Source organism: Vulpes vulpes, chromosome 8 (genome assembly GCF_048418805.1).
Source record: "Vulpes vulpes isolate BD-2025 chromosome 8, VulVul3, whole genome shotgun sequence".
In the NCBI taxonomy this organism is placed as follows: Eukaryota; Metazoa; Chordata; class Mammalia; order Carnivora; family Canidae; genus Vulpes; species Vulpes vulpes.
This window is the reverse complement of record NC_132787.1, coordinates 104261940-104279960: the sequence shown is the minus strand read 5'-3', so window position 1 is coordinate 104279960 and position 18021 is coordinate 104261940. Positions and strand designations below refer to the sequence as shown.

Here is an 18021-nt window from a genome sequence, read left to right as displayed (position 1 = left end):
TCCACAACAGAGCTCCTTCCTCTGCCCACAGCTGGTTAGGGAACCAGAAGCATCCCAAGGATGGCAGGTTTCAGTTTGGTTTTGGAGAAAGGAAGGGGAAAAGGGAAATTTGTTGAAAAAAAAAAAAAAAACCCTGATTTGGTCTATTCACTATAGACTATCATATAAAGGACATACATTGAAAAATGCACCTCCTCACCAGGTGGGAAAAACCACAGTCACAGACTCTAGTATTTTGCCAAGGTTTGTTTGTTTGTTTATTTATCTATTTTTTATTCATAAGAGACACAGAGAGAGGGGCAGAGACATGGGCAGAGGGAGAAGCAGGCTCCCTGCGGGGACCCTGATGCGGGACTCGATCCCAGGACCCCTGGGATCACACCCTGAGCCAAAGGCAGATGCTCAACCACTGAGCCACCCAGGTGTCCCTTTGCCAAGGTTTAAAATGCCTTCTTGTTTTTTTTTTTAAAAAAGATGTGTTTATTTGACAGAGCATGCACGTGTGCATGCGAGAGTTGGGGGAGGGCCAGAGGGAGAGAGGATCTCAAGCAGACTCCCCACTGAGTCGGGAGCCCGATGAGGGGGATCTCAGGACCTCGAGATCATGACTCGCAGAGAAATCAAGGGCAGGATGCTCAACCGACTGAGCCACCGAGGCACACCTAAAATGCCTTCTTTAAAACAAACCGTGTGTGTTGAAGTTGCCTCTGTCCAGGGCTTGGACGAGGAAGCTAGAAAGACGGCTCATCTTGTGGGCAGGTGGCACCCATAACTGGCTCTGTGGTCTTTGGGGGTTGGCTTGAGGCTCTCTGGCGTGTCTTTGAGGTACCTCAAAACAGAACAGTAACCCAACAGGGGAATGTGGCCAACACAACCGGCCAAGGTGGAGAATTAGCCTGGCCCTCAGAATATCTCCTGACTTTGCTTCTACCTGGTGGAAAGTAGGGTCTCCCAAATGCAGATCTTGGGGGTGGGGATGGGGGCAACCACCTGAGGGAGTTTGAGGCTCAGGTGTGCACTGGTTACAGCGGCCTATGGCTGGTGATGGGTTTTCAGAGGGGCTTTGGGTGCTGATGGTCCTGACCCAAGGCCAACCAGCTGGCTCCGTACTCTGCTCCCGGGGTGGGGGGAGTGTGTGCTTTCCCAGAGCCCTGAATCTGTCCTTCTGTTTCTCTGATTGCTTCCTTGGTTTAAGTGGGGGTTGCTTGGCTTGGGGTTTGGCAACCTTGGCCTCATGAGATGGGGAGCATCCCACTCATTTATTGAAATGTGTTTCTTCCAGTTGACTTGACATCCTTCGTGACCCACTTTGAATGGGACATGGCCAAATATCCGGCGAAGCAGCCGCTGGTGAGCGTGGTGGACACTCTAGCAAAGGTAAGAGGAGGGCCTTCTTCTGGGGGACAGTTAAACCTCTGTGACCAGGGGGATCTGACCACCTGCGGGACCTACGCGGCATTTGGGCCCTGGTGATGGTGCCAACAGGGACTTTCTGGGAGGCCTGAGTCAGGAGGCTGGGTGCGGTCCTAGCTCTGCTGAGTGACCCTGGGCGGAGTCCCCTTCCCATTTGCTTCTGCCAGCCCTGACCAGGGCCGGAGCCTTTGTGAGGTGTGGCCTTCCATGCCCTGGGCAAGGTCAGAGACTTTCGGGTTTCAGGGCGGGCACCTGTCCTCCCTCCACCTCTCCTGGCCCTGTGATCTGGCAGGCGGCAGCATCCACAAGACACTCCCCTGACCGTGCCCGGCCCAGACCCCGGTGCCCGCGTAGTGTGTTCCCTCCAGCTCTTTACCTTTTGAGAGGTGCTGGTGGAGCAGCTCAGCCCCATCCTGCCCTACTCGTGAGAGCCTAATCCCCCCACCACACTCCAGAGTGATCGTTTGCCTGCCAGAAACTATCTGCTTCCGTGGAGAGTCCCGCTTAGGCGCCCTAACTCCTGGGAGGCATCGCCAGGGGTCCTGCTCCTGCCTTGAGGAGCCTGTGACGATAGTGAGGCCAGTTAGGGGCACCTGGGTGGCACAGTCGGTGGAGCCTCTGACTCTTGATTTCGACTCAGGTCGTGATCTTGGGGTCGTGGCATCGAGCTCCGCGTCGGGCTCTGTGCTCAGTGGGGAATCTGCTTGAGTTTCTCTCTCTCTCTCTCTCTCTCTGCACCTCCCCTCTAAAAATAAATGAATAAATCTTAAAAAAAAAAAAAAAAAGGCCCATAAGCACCGCAGCCCACGCTTCTACCATCTTGGTAAGTGGTGGCTTCCAGTTTTTACTTCATAAATGGGAGTGCGTTGGCACAAGTCTCTGGGGACATTGGAGGTGTCTGGTGGCCCTGTTGCTCCTGTTTGTCTCACTGAGGCCGAGCGCTGATTGTCGGGACTGCCTGCCCCCTCCCTCCACCGTATACTGAGCCCCTGACAGGTCGCCTCTCCGCTGGGCCGGGGTGCCTGGGAGACCGAGTCTCGGGCAGGCCGGGAACAAAGCCTTCCTGTTGTCTCCTCAGACCACAGAGCCACCCAGGTGTGTCTGGGCGGGTCAGGTGAAGGAGATGGGCCACGGGGACCCACCCGAGTGCAGCCCTGTGCTCTCCTCACGGCCCGCTGGTGCCCGGCCTGTGTCTCTGGGAGCTTGGGTGTGGCCAGAAGGCTCCGGAATCCGGGTGCGGCTCCTCCAGCACTGCTTATGCCACAGAGGTCCCAGCCCCTCGGGGGACAATTGGGCAGTGATTCCGGAAAGCCCTTTGAGGGGGGCTGCCCCGAGCGCTGGTGCCAGGTGGGGCTTCCCAGAGGTGTTGTGCACCCCCCGCCACGCTGGGCAGGGCGGGCAGCCCGTTCTCGCCACCCTAGGGATGCCGGATGGTGATGAGGCCCTGGACCACGTCGGGGTGTCCACCGAGAGGGGAGCAGAGCAGTTGGAGGGGACACACCTTGACTTCCCGCTAGGCCAGAGACCCGAGGGTGACTTTGGCAGGAAAGCAAGGAGAGGGGGGAGGGCACCGGTGCACTGCCCGGGTGCCCAGAACCACGCTGGGCTCTTCCCGTGTCACCCCTGTGACGTGGATCCCCTTCCTCTGGCCGCGGATGGGAGGCTGGCTGAGAGCTTAAGTGCCTCACTCCGGGACCTGGGGCGGGAATGCAGGGCTTGGCCGGGCCGCGTGTGTGTCTGCGTGTATCTGTGTGTCCGTGTGTGTCTCTGTGTCTGTGTGTGTGTCTGTGTGTCTGTGTCCATGTGTCCATATGTCTTTGTGTGTGTGTCTGTGTCTGTCTGTGTGTGCCCATGTGTCCATGTGTCCGTGTGTCCATGTGTATGTGTCTGTGTGTCCAAGTGTCTGTGTGTGCCCGTGTGTCCATGTGTCCGTGTGTCCATGTGTATGTGTCTGTGTGTCCAAGTGTCTGTGTGTGCCTGTGTGTCCATGTGTGTGTCCATATGTCTGTGTGTGTCCGTGTGTCCATGTGTGTGGCGTGGCTCCTGTCCCCTGCAGTGTGAGGCCCTAAGCCGCGGCTCCCTGTGGTCGCCCCGCAGCATGACCATGTGGGCAATGTCCCCAGCCCTGGCTCAGGTCTGTTCCTCCCCCGGGAGGTCCTTCACTGGGAGAGGCTTGGGACCCAAGGTCGCTGGACCGCTGGGCGCCCAGCGGCACTTGCTGGGTGTCCGGGTCTCCCAGGCTGGCAGGGTCCCGGTGCTGACACCCGGTGCTGACGTCCCTTAAAGAAGAGGCTTGGGGGTGGGGGGCTTCGGCCCCTCCCAGCACTGTGCCCGGCATGTGGCAGCGTGTCCTGCCACTCGGTCGGGGACCCGGCCGCGCGTGTCGGTTCCCACAGGCCGGGTCATGCCGCAGTTTCAGAGGCTCCAGACCCACGGGTGTAACACGGCGAAGGGGTTGCTCTTCACTGAGGGGGCACTGCTCCGTGCCGACCCCTCGGGGTGCTGGTGCTGGTGTCTCCACTGCCTGAAACGTCTCGGGTTCGGCGGGGCAGGTCCCTGCGGCTCTCGGGGCTTCGGCCTGGCCTGGCTTCCTTGAGCGGGGTGCGTGTGTGCATGTGTGTGCGCAGCACCAGCCACACGCCTGGGAGCCCCGCTGGGTGTGCTTGCTTCCGGTGAACGCGTGTCCCCAGCACTGCGTATGCCCGGGGTCGCAGAGACGGGACCCGGCCCGGGAGGAGCTCAGTCTGGCATGGGCCTCGCCCTGCTCAGGGGCCTGCGCTGCAGATTCTGGGAGCTCAGAGGCTGCAGACGTGACAGCAGCTCCCAGGCAGGCAGGGTGGGACCTGGCGTCCGGTTGGAGCCCGACTGGGCTCCGATGGGGCCGCTGAGGCCCAGCAGCCAGAAAGCACGAGAGTGAGGCCGTGGGCCCCGGGCTCGTCCCATTTCCACCACCTGCCCCCCCGGGGCCCGCTGCAGGAGGGGGTCTGGGACACCCTCCCAGAAACTCGAGAACTGGGGATCTCCTTAGTGCCAGCTGCAAGGAGCCTTCCTACCTATCTCCCCCTTCCTGGGGACCGGGCCCCGGCGGGGCCAAGGCACAATGGGTCCCCCAGGAGCCGGGATGCGGTGGCCTCGGCTGGCCCAGCAGCAGGGCAGGGCTTGGAGTTGGCAGATGCGCCCCACTGAGCGAGCCGGAACAGCTGTGCATGTCGTGTCTGGGGGCCCCGCATGTGCGGAGCGGGGATCTGACCTCTGGCCTGCTCCGCGTGCGCAGGACGGCGGGGTGGGGGAAGACGTGGGCGTCCCTGACAAGTGGGCCGCACTGGTGCTTTATGCCGACGGGTGCTGGGAACAGCTTATGGCCGTTTTGAAAAGTTGGACCGACTCTTCTGCTTTTCCAAAAAGCAACTGGCGCAAATCGAGACTGACCTGAAATCCCGAACAGCCGCCTACAACACTCTGAAGACAAACCTGGAGAACCTGGAGAAGAAATCCATGTGAGTATGCGAGCTCCTGCACTGCTGGAGCCAGGTGGGTGCAAGGAGCTGGAGGGCGCAGGAGCCGGGCAGGGACCGGGCAGGGCAGGGGCAGGGGCAGGGGTAGGAGTGTGCCGTTCAGGTCACTGCGTGAGCCGGGGTCCCGGCCCGGGTCTGAGAGAGCGCGACGCCGAGGCGCTCCTGCCTCTCCAGAAGCTGTGCCCTGGGAGGGGGGCCTTGGTGCACAAGTCTCGGAGGAAAGGCCCAAGCAGGGGTGATGGCACCTCCCTGCCCGGGCCCAGAGAGGAATACCATGCTGCCCCACACCGCCTCGACCCCCAACCTCCCCAGGTTACTGAGAACACCTGGGTTGCACCCCAAGACCTTTCCCCCATGGAAGCTTTACAGAGGACCCTCCCTGCTTGGGTGGCGGGGACCTCACTATTAGAGGGGCACCTGAGGGCAGTGGGTTCTGCAGCCCAGAGAAGAGCAACCTCAAGGGCTTCCCCACTCAACTGAAGGACCTCACGGGAGGGGGAGGGAACAGACTGCTCTGCCCAGTGGACACCAGTCCCCACCAGTCACCAAGATGGTGGGAGGTGTCTGGGGAGAAGCAGAAGCCCGGTGTCATGATGACAGCAGCTCTCTTGTGAGGTAGTGAGTGCCTTGTTGTTGGAGGCATGAGGAAGAGGCCAGATGAGCTCCTGCCAGGGAGTCTGGAAGGTGCTCCTGGGCAGGGCTGAGTTGGCAGGGAGCACCCTCCGAGTCTCCCCAGATTCTGGATCTCATTCTGTCGGCGGTTCTCTGAAGATCCTCCAAAGAAGAGAGGCACCCAGGGGAGTTTGGACCCAGCTGTCCCTCTGAGTACCTCCCACTCCCATTTACGCCCCTCTCTTCGGATGGTCACTGGGCCAGCTGTCTTCTTGTGAAAGAAGCCAACAGTACATTAGCGGAGAAATTTTTTTTAATTTTATTTTTTATTTTTATTTATTTATTCATGAGAGACACACAGAGAGAGGCAGAGACATAGGCCGAGGGAGAAGCAGGCTCCCTGCGGGGAACCCGATGCAGGACTTGATCTCGGGACCCCGGGGTCACCATCAGATCACCAACCACTGAACCACCCAGGTGCTCCTTTTAGTGGAGAATTTAAAGCCACTGGGGAAAGGTGCACTTCCACTAGGAATGGTGGTTGTTGGTTGCTCGACTTTGTATCAGGCCACACGGGCATCACCTATGTCTCGCCTCGCCTTTGGCCTTACAAAGGCATGAGATGGGAGGAGGGCAGGGCACCCGTGGCAGAGAGAGCCCCACTTCGTGACCCTGGCATCGATCTGTCATGGCATTGACCGTTTGCCTGCTGGGCCATCTCCTCGTCGTGCCCTCCAGTTGCGGGCTCCTTGAGAATTGTTCGGGGACTTGGGCAAACATCTGGTCCAGCCTCTTCAGTCAACTGGTGAAGAAGCTCATCATCCGCTGATTCACGCAGCGCTGAGCTGTTGAGAGCACCTGCCGCGTTGAGGGAGGGACAGGCTCTTCCTGCCTCCTTGGTCTGTTATTCTTCTTTTGATAAAGCTTTATTTTTATTATTATTATTTTTTTTAGATTTTATTTATTTATTCATGAGAGAGAGAGACAGAGAGAGACAGAGAGAGGCAGAGACACAGGCAGAGGGAGAAGCAGGCTCCATGCAGGGAGCCCGATGTGGGACTCGATCCCGGGACCCCAGGATCGCACCCTGGGCCGAAGGCAGGCGCTAAACCGCTGAGCCACCCAGGCATCCCGATAAAGCTTTATTAAGCACCTGCTGCATCCTCAGGCTTTATGCCAGGCCCTAAAGGTAACATAGCAGAGTAAAGTGTCATTTCTGCGCTTGGGAGAGCTCACAATTACTCGCTCAGCGGGTATTTAGGGGCGATCTGCTTTGCGCCGGGAGTGCGGGCATAGCCAGCAGGGAGACCTGTCGGCGGAACAGTCACGAGCAAGTGCCATGGTCGGAGGCGCGTGCCCTGTGTCCCTGGAGAGGGTCCTCCGGGACGTAGTGATGGCGCAGGTGGGAGAGGTGAGGCTGGAGGTGCCATGTTCCCTAAGGCTTTGGCCTTGGCCCAGTGGCTGAGAGCCACCCGCCAGGGCCGTGTCGTGTGCTAAGGTATCAGCTACCGTGGTGGCCCGGGTGCCGAGGCCGCAGGCGGTCTCCGTAGCTGATACAGTAGCCTTGAACCACGTGCTAAAAACACCACGACCTCTGTGGGGACTGGGTTCCAGCCGGCAGGCAGCAGGTGAATGTCCCCTGGCGGCTGGACCTGGGAGGTGTGAAAAGTGAAACTGGGCTCCTCCCTGGGCCCGGCTCTGCTCAGGACAGCCCGAGTGTTGACACTTGAGTAACTCAAGCTGCCAGCCACCCGCAGTCCCCTCCCAACCGCGGGTGACTTGCACGGGGGCGGCCCAGGTGACGGAGGTGTTGGGATCGGCCGCCGCAGCTCAGGCCACCCAGAACGGGGAGGGAGCGCTCGGGGGACCACTCAGCCCAGGGCCTGCTCGTGTGTCGTGGGTGTGCGGGGGTCCCTGTGTCCCAGAAGCCCAGCCTCCCTCTGCCTGTCTGCTGATCACGCCCCCTCTGTCCCATCCGGATTCAGGGGAAACCTCTTCACTCGGACACTGAGCGATATTGTGAGCAAGGAAGACTTTGTGTTGGATTCCGAGTACCTCATCACACTTCTGGTCATTGTCCCCAAGTGAGTGGTCCAGGAAGGGGGGGGGGTTGCTCAGCCTGTGTTGGTGATCACAGGAGGAGACTGGAGGGAAAGGAGCCCTCCATGGCCTGGACCCCGGGGGCAGTTGTGTGGGCAGGAACGGGAGCAGGAGGACATTGTCTGTCGTGTAAAGCAGCAACAGGCGCAGCCACTTCTTGAGCACCTGCTGTGTGCCACGTGCCTTAGACAGGAGCTCTTGTTTCACTCACCTCAAAACCCGGGGGTGGCTCTCACTCCCTTGTCCACAGGCCAGAGAGGCCAATTCGCTTCTCCAATGCTGCACAGGGTCAGGACTAGAAAGCCCCAAGGCGTATCTCTGGCTGAACCCTTCACGTGGGCCCTCGGTGGCATCCCCAGATGTGGGGCGGCGGGGTCCAGGACCGGGCAGGGGAGGGGGCTCCCAATGCCCCGGCAGGGCCTTGGGGTGTTTGGGGCTCTCTGGCCCAGGCCTGCTCATCATCTTGGGAAAAGGGCATGTCCAGCGTCCTAAGACTCGGGACCCCCCAGCCTTTCTGCAGAAGTCACTGAGGGATTCTGTGTTCTTGCAGACCAAGCTACACGCAATGGCAAAAAACCTACGAATCCCTCTCGGACATGGTGGTCCCTCGGTCGACAAAGTAAGTGACACCCCAACTTGGCACCCTCTTGCCCTGAGAGTGAGGGAACCCTCAGCCCTCCACGCTCGCCCTCACAAGAGCCCCTCAGCCTGGAGTTCTGTTGCAGCCGCACCCCCAGCCACAGGCGGGACTCCCTCTATCTTTCAGAATGCCGCCTCCCTGCCCCCTCTTCCAGGAAGCCCTCCCTGGCTGCCCTCCCTGGCTCCCCCTCTGCTCTCTCAGCGCAGGTCCATTCTTTCTCCTCCCTCCAACTGCGGGTCAAGCAGGGGCCTGGCTCTGATGGCCACAGAGCATGAGCAGTGGGGGAAGACGTCTCAGCGTCTGGCCTCCTGGGGTCGGAGCAGGAGTGGCTGGGGAGGGCTGGGAAAGTGGTAGGAGAAGAGATACAGGAATATATTCAGACCATGAGCACCAGGCACATGGGGAGAGCAGCGTGTCAGGGCTGCACGCTGCACACAGCAGCCGGGGTGGGTCTCCCTGTGCAGCTTGCAGCAGGAAGAGCAGCGGCTGGAAAGTACACCCAGCCCGTTTGCGTAAGGCCTGGAAACGGAGGGAACTGAGCCATACGTGATCTGGGCACGTGCGCGTGCACGGTGGCATCGTGGGGCTGTGGGGATGGGAAACGCCAGGCTCAGCACGGTGGTGACCTCGGGGCGGGCAGCTATGTGCAGCCGGAGGGGCCCCAGGGTTCTGCTGGGTGAGAATCGCGTCATGGCTTCAGTGGGGCGGCCAGTACGTGGCGTTTGTTATTCTCTCTGCCTTTTCGTACGTCTGAAATACGTTGTCGTTTAACAAGATTTGACGGTGAGTCTTGGCCAGCCAGTCTCGCCAGGTCACCTGCTTCCCGGCAGCCCTGCCCACGCCCATCTCAGCTCCGAGGCCTCCAGCCGGGGGACATCTCCTGCCTGGGTGGCTTCCCCAGGGTCACAGCTCACAGGAGATAGCAATCCGGCTGAACGGAGGGGTGCGGGGAACGGGACAGCTCCGTGTGCTGGGGGCCCCTTCCAAAGAGGCTGCCCCACCAGGTTCTCAGGCCAGAACCCCCAGGCTCTACATTGTCAGGAGGCCCCTGAGAGTCTGCAGAGGCGACTCTGGAAAAGTCTCTGGAGCCCGGGGCGGCCGTTATGGGCGGGGGCTCTGAGAGACAGGAAAGGTGACCTGGCCCACATGTCCGTGCGACCTGCCCGGGCTTGGCAGGGGGCTTCCTTAGGTCTTCTGGCCAGCAAGGCTGATCCCAGAATGCTGACCACTGGCTCCGGTGACCGCTGTGTTTGGGACAGTGCCCACCGTGGCCCTGTGTTGAGGCGTGCCTTGGAGGCTGGCCGATTGGAATGTGGCGACGTTGAAATCATAAGGGACGCCCGGTTCCCTGCCCTCAGCTGGTTGGGAGGGTTGGGGGGGCCCGCAGGCTGACGGGGACAGAGCCTCCCCTCTGCAGCGACCGCCTCTCCAGGGAGAGGGGCCAGGCCTCTCCTCGGCCCGCTCCGCCGTCGGGTGGGGCGAGGAGTCCCCTGAACACAGGCTTCTCTCCCCCAGACTGATTGCCGAGGACAACGAGGGCGGCCTCTTCACAGTCACCCTGTTTCGAAAAGTGATCGAGGATTTCAAAACCAAAGCCAAAGAGAACAAGTAAGGGCGGGCGTCGGTGGGCTCCCCGGGTTTGGTCCGTCCCTCCCCTGGTGGCGGGGGGCCGTGTCCCTGCTCCGCCGGAAGCTTCCTGGTGAAAGCGTCTCATTTGCTTGTTTGAAGGTTCACTGTCCGTGAATTTTACTATGATGAGAAAGAGATTAAAAGGGAAAGGGAAGAGATGAGCAGGTTGCTGTCTGATAAGAAGCAACAGTATGTGAGTAGACGCCCCGGGCTGGCGGGCTTCATGCGAGAGCGCCCCCTCCGCCCGCGCCAGCGCCCCCTCACCTGGGGACCCGCGGCCCCGGACCATGTCTGGGGAAGGGAGGGGCACCCAGGTGGCACCTGAGCTCTGCTACGGCGCTGGGTGCCTCCCCTAGGAGAGCTCCCGGGAAGGGACTCCTAGCCCCGCTTGGCAGCCGGGAAACTGAGGCTCTGGGAGGTCCCCCCACCTTCCTCCACCCCGAGACCCGGCAGGGGGCAGCGACCCAGGCCGGGGTGGCTGTGCCGAGAGCGGGCGGCCCATCCCCTGGGCACCTCGCTGTCCACCCACGTGTGGCCCGATGTGACGCCCCCCGTCGCCAGCACCTGTGTAGATGTCCCCTACGCTTTTAGCAAAGAGAGGGTGCGTATGCCGGAGATTTCTAGCCGCAGCCGCTCAGAGACCTTCCACCTGCAAGGGCCGCTGGGCTCAGGAGGGAGAAGACTAGGCTTTGGGTAATTATTTATTTATTTTAGATCTTATTTATTTATTTGACAGAGAGAGACAGTGAGCCCCAGAGAGCACGAGCAGGGGTGAGGGGCAGACGGGGGGGCGGGGGGAGAAGCAGACTCCCGCTGAGTAGGGAGCCCCACGCGGGGCTCGATCCCAAGACCCAGGGATCATGACCTGAGCTGAAGGCAGATGCTTAACCCATGGAGCCACCCCGGCGCGCCCAGGCTTTGATTGTTGAAGTGTGAACAGTGTAGCCCTGGGAGGGTCACCCTGCTGCGCTGTCGCCATCGAGGTGCACATCCCGGGTGTAGGGTCCTCCCCCTGCAGAGAGGCCTCAGCCGGGTGGCTCCAGGACCTCCCCCCTCGTGGACTGTCTTCAGGGCCTTGCTCCCCAGCCCCACTGGGGAGGGTCCTCAGAGGAACTTCCAGTTCGGCCTCTAGTGCAGAGAGGGGGGCAAGGATGAGTAGAACGTACTTCAGGCCTCTTGAAGGGAAGCCAGGGCGTAAACAGAAGCTGCAAGTATGTGCTTGGGTAGAGAGCGACGAGTGCCTCCCGGGTGGCCGAGCGTTTGGCCCGGGGCCTCCCCTGACACCCGCTGGCGGAAACTGCACGTCCGGCTTGACCTCTCTGGGTCAGTGGCCTTTTCCCGGGGACTCCAGACAAGCTGCCCCTTGAGGGAGCAGCGGCACGGGGTTCCACGAAATGGGGTTCCCAGAGCCCCTCCCGGGCCGGCCCACCATCCCCTCTGAGGAGGAAACAGGAGCTGATCACGTGATCGTGCCCGAAGGGATTTGACCCCCCCCCAGCACACATGTATGTGTACGGACATGTGTGCACACACCAAGTGAACACGCTTCTCAGATCCACAATCTGCTGGGCCTCGGGTTGAGGGCTCCCCCTGGGACGGAGGGCCCCGAGGCCCTGACCCCACACCCCCAGGCAGGAAAGGCCTTCGCCAATGAGAACCCAAAGACCGAAGGGTTTTCCTCCTTGGCCTTAGCTCGCCCCAAACCCCAATCGCCCAGGAGGCCTCGGTAGTCTCTGTGGTCAAGCCTCGTCCCCGCTGGCTTCGGTCCTGGGGCCCCTGGGTGGGGGCCCAGACGGTGGCAGCCTTCACACGTGTCCGGGCAGGAGGCCGTCGGCACCCACCTCCGCGCTGGCACGGACCCCCTGAGATCAAGGTGACACACGAGAGTCTGACACCTGCCACCCAGGGCTCAGGTTGCCAGCTGGCACTTTGTTACGTGGTGTCGGCTTCTGCACCCCTCCCAGGGTCCCTTCGAGGGGGAGTGGAGCTGCCGAGACACGCTAACTCCTTGCCAGGCCCTGCTGTGTGCCGCCCACGGGGCTCAGCGGGGGCGCCCCCCCACCCCCCGGCTTCTGGGGCGTCTCCTTCCCCTTCGGCTTGCTGGGAGGTGGTCCCGTGCATCGTTGGTCCTCATCAGCCGGAGGGCACGGGTCAGGTCCCGGGGCTTCCACTCCCCTCGAGAGCACAGGGTGGGGCTTTCCTGTGCTTTCTACCTGTTTGCAGAAAAAGGGGATGAGGCGTGCAGGGTGGGGGGGACCCGGGGTGGAGACGCGCTGCGGGGGCAGGGCCCGTTCCGCGGACACCTGCTGCGGCTGTCCCTGTCCTGTCCCCTCCGGAGGGGAGGTCTGGACCGAGGCCAGGCAGAGGGAGGGTGTGTGGGACCCGACCCGGCTGCTAGTGATCAGCTCCGTCCCCGAAACGCGGGGCCCGAGGACGCAAACCCCCGCCCCGTCCCACCCCCAGGTCCCAGGGCGGCCCGGCGCCCCCGAGCTTGCCTTCCCGCGCTGCTCAGGCGATGCGACTTGTTTGTTTGTCGTGATGCGTGTTTGCTGAGAGATTAATAAATCATTTCTGTGCCTTTAGCAAACTTCCTGTGTTGCTCTTAAAAAGGGATCATCCACCTTCCCGGACCACAAAGTTAAGGTAACCCCGCTAGGTCCCCCCGATAGGCCCGCTGCGGGGCAGACGGACAGAGAGAGAGAGAGTGAGGGCGAGGGAGAGGTAAGCAGCACCCCGACCCCTGGGCTCCCCGCGCCCCCGCTCGCATGTCCTCGCCCGCGCCGGCATCTTCTGAGAACAAAGCCTTGCGTAGAGCCTGAATCCGGGAGCCCAGAGCGCTCCTGCCTCCGTCCTCGTCGGGAGGGCGTCTTTGGAGCTGCCCCCCGCCCCGGCGACGGATGGTGCTTGTTGGCCAGGGTGCCCCTGCCCTGCCTGGAGGTGGCTGGAGCTGGTGACGGGGCCAGGCCCTGCTGGGTGGCGGTGGTCGGGCAGCTCGGCTCCCCTCCCCTGGCTGCCCGGGCTGGACCCACCCCTGACCTTTGTGGCCCATTGGCGGCGGCGCCGGGAGCTCGGAGCCCGCGCTCCAGGACTCTGCGCTCCGTCAGGGGACCGGCCACACCAGCATTAGTGGCAGCTGCGGTGGCCGTGAGGGGTTGCGGCCGCGCGAGGTGGGCTCTGCGGAAGCCCCTGGAAGTGGCATCTGGCGGACGCTGCCAGGACAGGGGGGCGGGGGGTGACGTGCCCACTGCCTGCCGACAGCCCTGAGGTCAGGGGCTGCCCAGCGCCCCCGCAGCCCGGTCTGGTGGCCCCACGCATGTGGCAGGTGGCTGGCCCGCTGCACTTCCCCGGCTCCGGGTGCCCCAGAGAACCCGGGCCCGGGCCTCGGCCGACCGACTCGCTGCTTCCGCGGGCCGCCGGGCAGCGCTTCTCCGCTCAGGGCTTGCTGCGTCCGAACCCGTGTCCTCCGGGGCCTGCGTCGGGCGCGCGGCCAGCAGGCCCCCCCGCTGTCATGTCTCCGCAGGGCCCGCTGCTGCGCTGGCTCAAGGTGAACTTCAGCGAGGCCTTCATCGCCTGGATCCACCTCAAGGCGCTCAGAGTGTTCGTGGAGTCGGTGCTCAGGTGCGTGGGGGAGATGCCGCCCCGGCGGCCTGCGGGCGGGAGGGGGCGCCTGGACTGCCACCTGCCCCTCCGGCCCCCTCCCTGTGGGGCTCCTGCCCCTGCGCCCTGCTCAGGGCCTCCTGGGTCCCCCGAGCCTCCGCTCAGCGCTGCGGCCCCGCTGTCCTGGGCTCTGCACCCCCTTCGTGCCAGGCCCGGGGCAGGTGTCCCGCTCTCTGCTACGGGCCACTCCTAGAAGAAACACCAGCCCCGTCTCGGCCCCGACCTCCGAGGCCTAAGGCGGCACGAAAGCTCAAACCTAAAACCTACACCCACACGAACGAACAACAAACATTTTGCCTTGTTTTTCACGAACGTGAAATAGGTTCACTGTGAAAAATTAGGAAACTGTAGACATGTACAAATAATGAATAAAAGTCATCTGTGACTTTAACACCGAGACAGAGACCGCTAGCTGCTGCGCCGGCCCAGCTCCCTTAGGAGTCTTTGTTCCGTTGGGTTTTTCTTTTTCTTTTTCTCTTCTAATTTACAGATATGCAGTGGGGTTCTTTGGTTTGTTTTTACAAAAATGGGATTCTACAGGAAATATTTTTTGAAGCCTGCTTTTCTCCGGTGGTTTGAACATGCCCTGCTGCGTTGGGAGCTCAGGGGCAGATCTTGGTGGCACCCCAAGGCTGTCTGTACACCCTTTTTCCAGAAGCTCCCACCCCTGCCTCTTGGCCTGCTCTGACCTGTAGGTGCCAGTGCTCCTCCGGTCCTCAGGGTCTCTGGAGCTCTCTTGCTTGCTCCCAGTGTGCAAGGCGGGTGGCCCCAGGACCCCTGCACGGCCATCCACCCGAGGCCTGTGCCTACTTTCCTTTCCCTGCCTCTGCTTCCTACGTCTCCCGATCCTGCCGCTCACCCGACACAGGCTTCTGCACACCTGGCTCATCTTCCCTCCCAACCCTTTCCTCTGGTGGCCCCATTAATGCCAGTGGCCTCACGTCTTTCCTGTCAACGGGCCCCAGACCTTGGGGCACAGGCGCCTCTGCTCCCTCATCCTCACTCCCTGCACTCCTCAGCGCCCTTGACGGGCCACCATCCTGCCATCCTCCTGCCTGTGCTTGCTCTCTTCCCCTGGTGTCCCGCCTAGCGGGGCCAGCTGTTGCCACAGGCTCTCACTTGGTTCTCTGCCACCGGTTCATCCTCCGCGTGGCCACCAACGTGGTTTTGTTCAGACAAACTAGTCGCTGCCAGGCACGGTGTTGTCCAAACACAATATGGTGGCTGCCAGGTGTGGTTTTGTCCAAACACAGCTCGGATCTGACCGTGGCTCCTCGTCCTCCCTTGCCCATCGCAGAGGCCTGGAATGGCGCAGATGCTGGCATTGGGTCGCAGGGTGAACCCAAGCTAATCTGGGGTGTTCTGGCCATCTGTAGTGTAGACAGGCCCCAAGGCTGACCTGCTTGCCTCAAAAATCAGTGGGTCTCAGGCCCAACAGTGTGCATGCCCATTTGTCTGAGAGGTAGAGATAGATGTCCTTAATAGCCTAAGCTGAGGGCAGCCAGGGTGGCTCAGTGGTTTGGCGCCACCTTCAGCCCAGGGTGTGATCCTGGGGACCCAGGATCGAGTCCCAAGTCAAGCTCCCTGCATGGAACCTGCTTCTCCCTCTGCCTGTGTCTCTGCCTCTCTCTCTTTCATGAATAAATGAATAAAGTCTTTAAAAAATATATCCTAAGCTGGATAAAATGGAGTATTTCCTCTAAAAGCCTAGGTATAAATAATTCTTTACAAGACTACCGATGTAGGACTTTTTCTTGCTGTATCCGTGTTTTTCCGGTTGTAATATATGAATACTGTTAAAGACATTCAGGTTCAGAAATGCAGACTGGAGAAAGTTCCAGTTCCCTGGTCCCCAGGCTCACAGATGATCATGGTTAATGGTTTCAAGATTCTTCTTATCCCCCAAATGGGACCATTTATCCTTAATGTTCTGCAGCTTGCTTTTTAAAATGTGCCTTCGATTAATTAGTCTTATAATTATGTGTGGAGCCAGCTGATCTTTTTTTTTAATGTTTTATTTATCTATTTATTCATGAGACACACAGAGAGAGAGGCAGAGACACAGGCAGAGGGAGAAGCAGCCTCCCTGCAGGGAGCCCGATGCGGGACTCGATCCCAGGGCCCCGGGATCATGCCCAGAGCCCAAGGCCGACGCTCAACCGCTGAGCCACCCAGGCGTCCCTCAATCCGATCTTTTTAGTGGTGTTTCCGTAGTGTGTCCTATGGAGAGATCATAGTCTGAAAAAACGGGTGTTGAACTAACACGTGTGTCGGAGCACAAGGCCAGTGAGGTCGGCCTGCTTGCCTGTTCCCCTGCGCCCCAGCTGGCATCGAGGAGTCTTCTCTCCAGGCTGTCCCGGCCTTCCCGCCTACGTGAGGGGCCGGGGCTGGCTTGCTCTCCCCCTCTGTCCCCCAGCCCTGAGCTGGACAGAGCAGATGCTAAACGTTCATGGCTCGGTAGCACCGAAGTGAAGTGGACGCAGGCCTCTGCCGAGGAGGGGCTAGACCCCTGGGGGTGAAGTGAACCTGGGGCTTCAGCCATCCCGGCTGCACGCGGAGCCGGCCTCATGGGACTGGAGGAGCTGGCCAGGTACTAGCTAGTCAGTCTGGCTCCTGGGAGAGGTGCTGGTGGGGGACAGATGTGAGGGAACCCTACTGGTGGCTGTGTGGCTGCATTCGTTTATGGAGAGTCCTATAGAGGGGACAACGGAAACAGGCACCTTGGGGAACCCCGACAGGGAAGGGGGTGGATGCAGAAGAGCCCATGGGGAAGTCAGAGGCAGGAGGAGGGAGTGGGAGCTTAAGGATCTGTGTGTCCCTGCGGATGGGCCGTGAGGTTGTTGTTGGGACAAGCTAGAGTGTGGTGGCCGAAGGATGACTGGGTGACACAGGACACTGGACGCTCTCACGTTTGGAATGAGAGCCTTAGGGAGCCCAGGAAGCTTATTTAAAGCAGGGCAAGATGGTGATATGGTAAGGGGAAGGGGGCAGTAGTAGAGAAAGCCTGACGCCCTGTGCAGCACAGGCTTGACGGTGGGGTGGCTACAATGGTCTCGGGATGGGGGCTGCAGGCCCCGGCTCCCCCCTAGGTGACCTCAGCAATCAGGGAAGGGGGTCCTCGACTAAGCGGTCCAGCGAGGAGCAGCACAGGGGGCAGCCTTGGGGAGAGTGAGATCAGACCCAGCTGTTCTGGAAGGCATGTTCTGAGAATGGAGAAGGCGTTCCTCTAAATTGACCCAGAGTGGGAGTTTGCAGGGAAAGGCCTGGGAGGGTCTGCGAAGAATGTGAAAAGCCCTGAAATCAGGAGCAGGCCGAGAAAGGGGAAGGGCTCGGAGGCTACATGAGCATGGCAAGGAGCATTGTCAGGATTTACTGAGCGTCGATGGCCCGTAGCTCCCAGGCTGGGAGAGGCAGGAGAGCTCGGACCATGGGGCCTTGGTGGGGAGGATACACAACCTCCCTGAGCACCTTGGCAGTGACTGGAGGAGTGACCAGTTGGAGGAGGATGCAGGGGTGGCTGTGACGGCCTGGGAGTTGGAGGGCCTGTCCCTAGTGTACAGGTTGCCCGGGGGTGCCCAGCAGGTGGAGAGAATGGTCTTGGCAAAGTCGAGGATGTGGAATGGGTTTCTGGAAAGCACTGGGAGTTGGGGGAGTCGGAGGGGAAACTGCTCATTCCTAAGACGGCTACAGCCCTCTGCTCATTTTCCCCTGGGAAACCCCAGAGCTCTGATGATAGGAGGGGGACAGAGAACAGTCGAGGCCGTCCCCCTCACCTGGGACCTAGACTACCTGCTGCCATCCCTGTCCGCACCTGCCGGCTCCCCTGGCACTTGCTCTGGGAGACGAGTTAGGCAGGGTTCTGAAATTGGGGTTCCGCTCACCCAGGGTCTTCAAGGCACAGGACTAAGTAGGTCGCAGGCTTGATTTGCAGTGAAAGCAGTTGCACACGCAGCTGCAGCCTCCTTCATGTCACCTCTTCCTGCAGATTCCACAGACCTTGGTATTTTAGTGGACGCCACGCCATTAGTGGCCAGAAATGGCTGGTTAGCATGTTCTGGATTTTCCTGCCCAGAAAAACCCAGTTATTAGTCTTGCCTCTGACCCTAGACACTCCATTCAACTGGGTGTATTTTCTTCAGTGTTGACTGAAGCTTTTATCATTTCACTAGAACTTCCTCTATTCCTTGTCAGGGTTATTTTACCCACATTTGTGCCGGAAGTAACTTATTGGCACATTTTGTCTCTCTGGGAAGGTATGGACTCCCGGTGAATTTCCAGGCGGTGCTCCTCCAGCCTCATAAGAAGTCATCCACCAAACGTTTAAGGGAGGTGCTGAACTCCGTCTTCAGACATCTGGATCAAGTAGCAGCTGCAAGTATACTGGATGTAGGTATAGAATCCAGAAATGGCTGGGTTTCTGCGCTGAGGTCAGCCGCTCCAGGTAGGAGGCCCTTT

General features: G+C 60.5%; 1 protein-coding gene across 3 annotated transcripts in view; it reads left to right on the top strand.

Annotated features, from left to right (window-relative positions):
- The window catches only part of ATP6V1C2 (ATPase H+ transporting V1 subunit C2), a 52272-nt gene that overhangs the window by 33802 nt on the left and 449 nt on the right, over nucleotides 1–18021 (top strand). Inside the window, exons 5-13 of one of the 3 annotated variants that reach the window (XM_072767717.1) lie at nucleotides 1283–1377; nucleotides 4819–4910; nucleotides 7526–7624; nucleotides 8191–8259; nucleotides 9796–9888; nucleotides 10009–10102; nucleotides 12493–12630; nucleotides 13430–13527; nucleotides 17820–17952. In XM_072767717.1, coding sequence (XP_072623818.1) covers nucleotides 1283–1377; nucleotides 4819–4910; nucleotides 7526–7624; nucleotides 8191–8259; nucleotides 9796–9888; nucleotides 10009–10102; nucleotides 12493–12630; nucleotides 13430–13527; nucleotides 17820–17952 — 911 coding nt within the window. Of the gene's footprint in view, nucleotides 1–1282; nucleotides 1378–4818; nucleotides 4911–7525; nucleotides 7625–8190; nucleotides 8260–9795; nucleotides 9889–10008; nucleotides 10103–12492; nucleotides 13528–17819; nucleotides 17953–18021 lie in introns of all 3 variants that reach the window. The other 2 variants (XR_012003236.1, XM_072767716.1) reach the window with 2 other exon arrangements.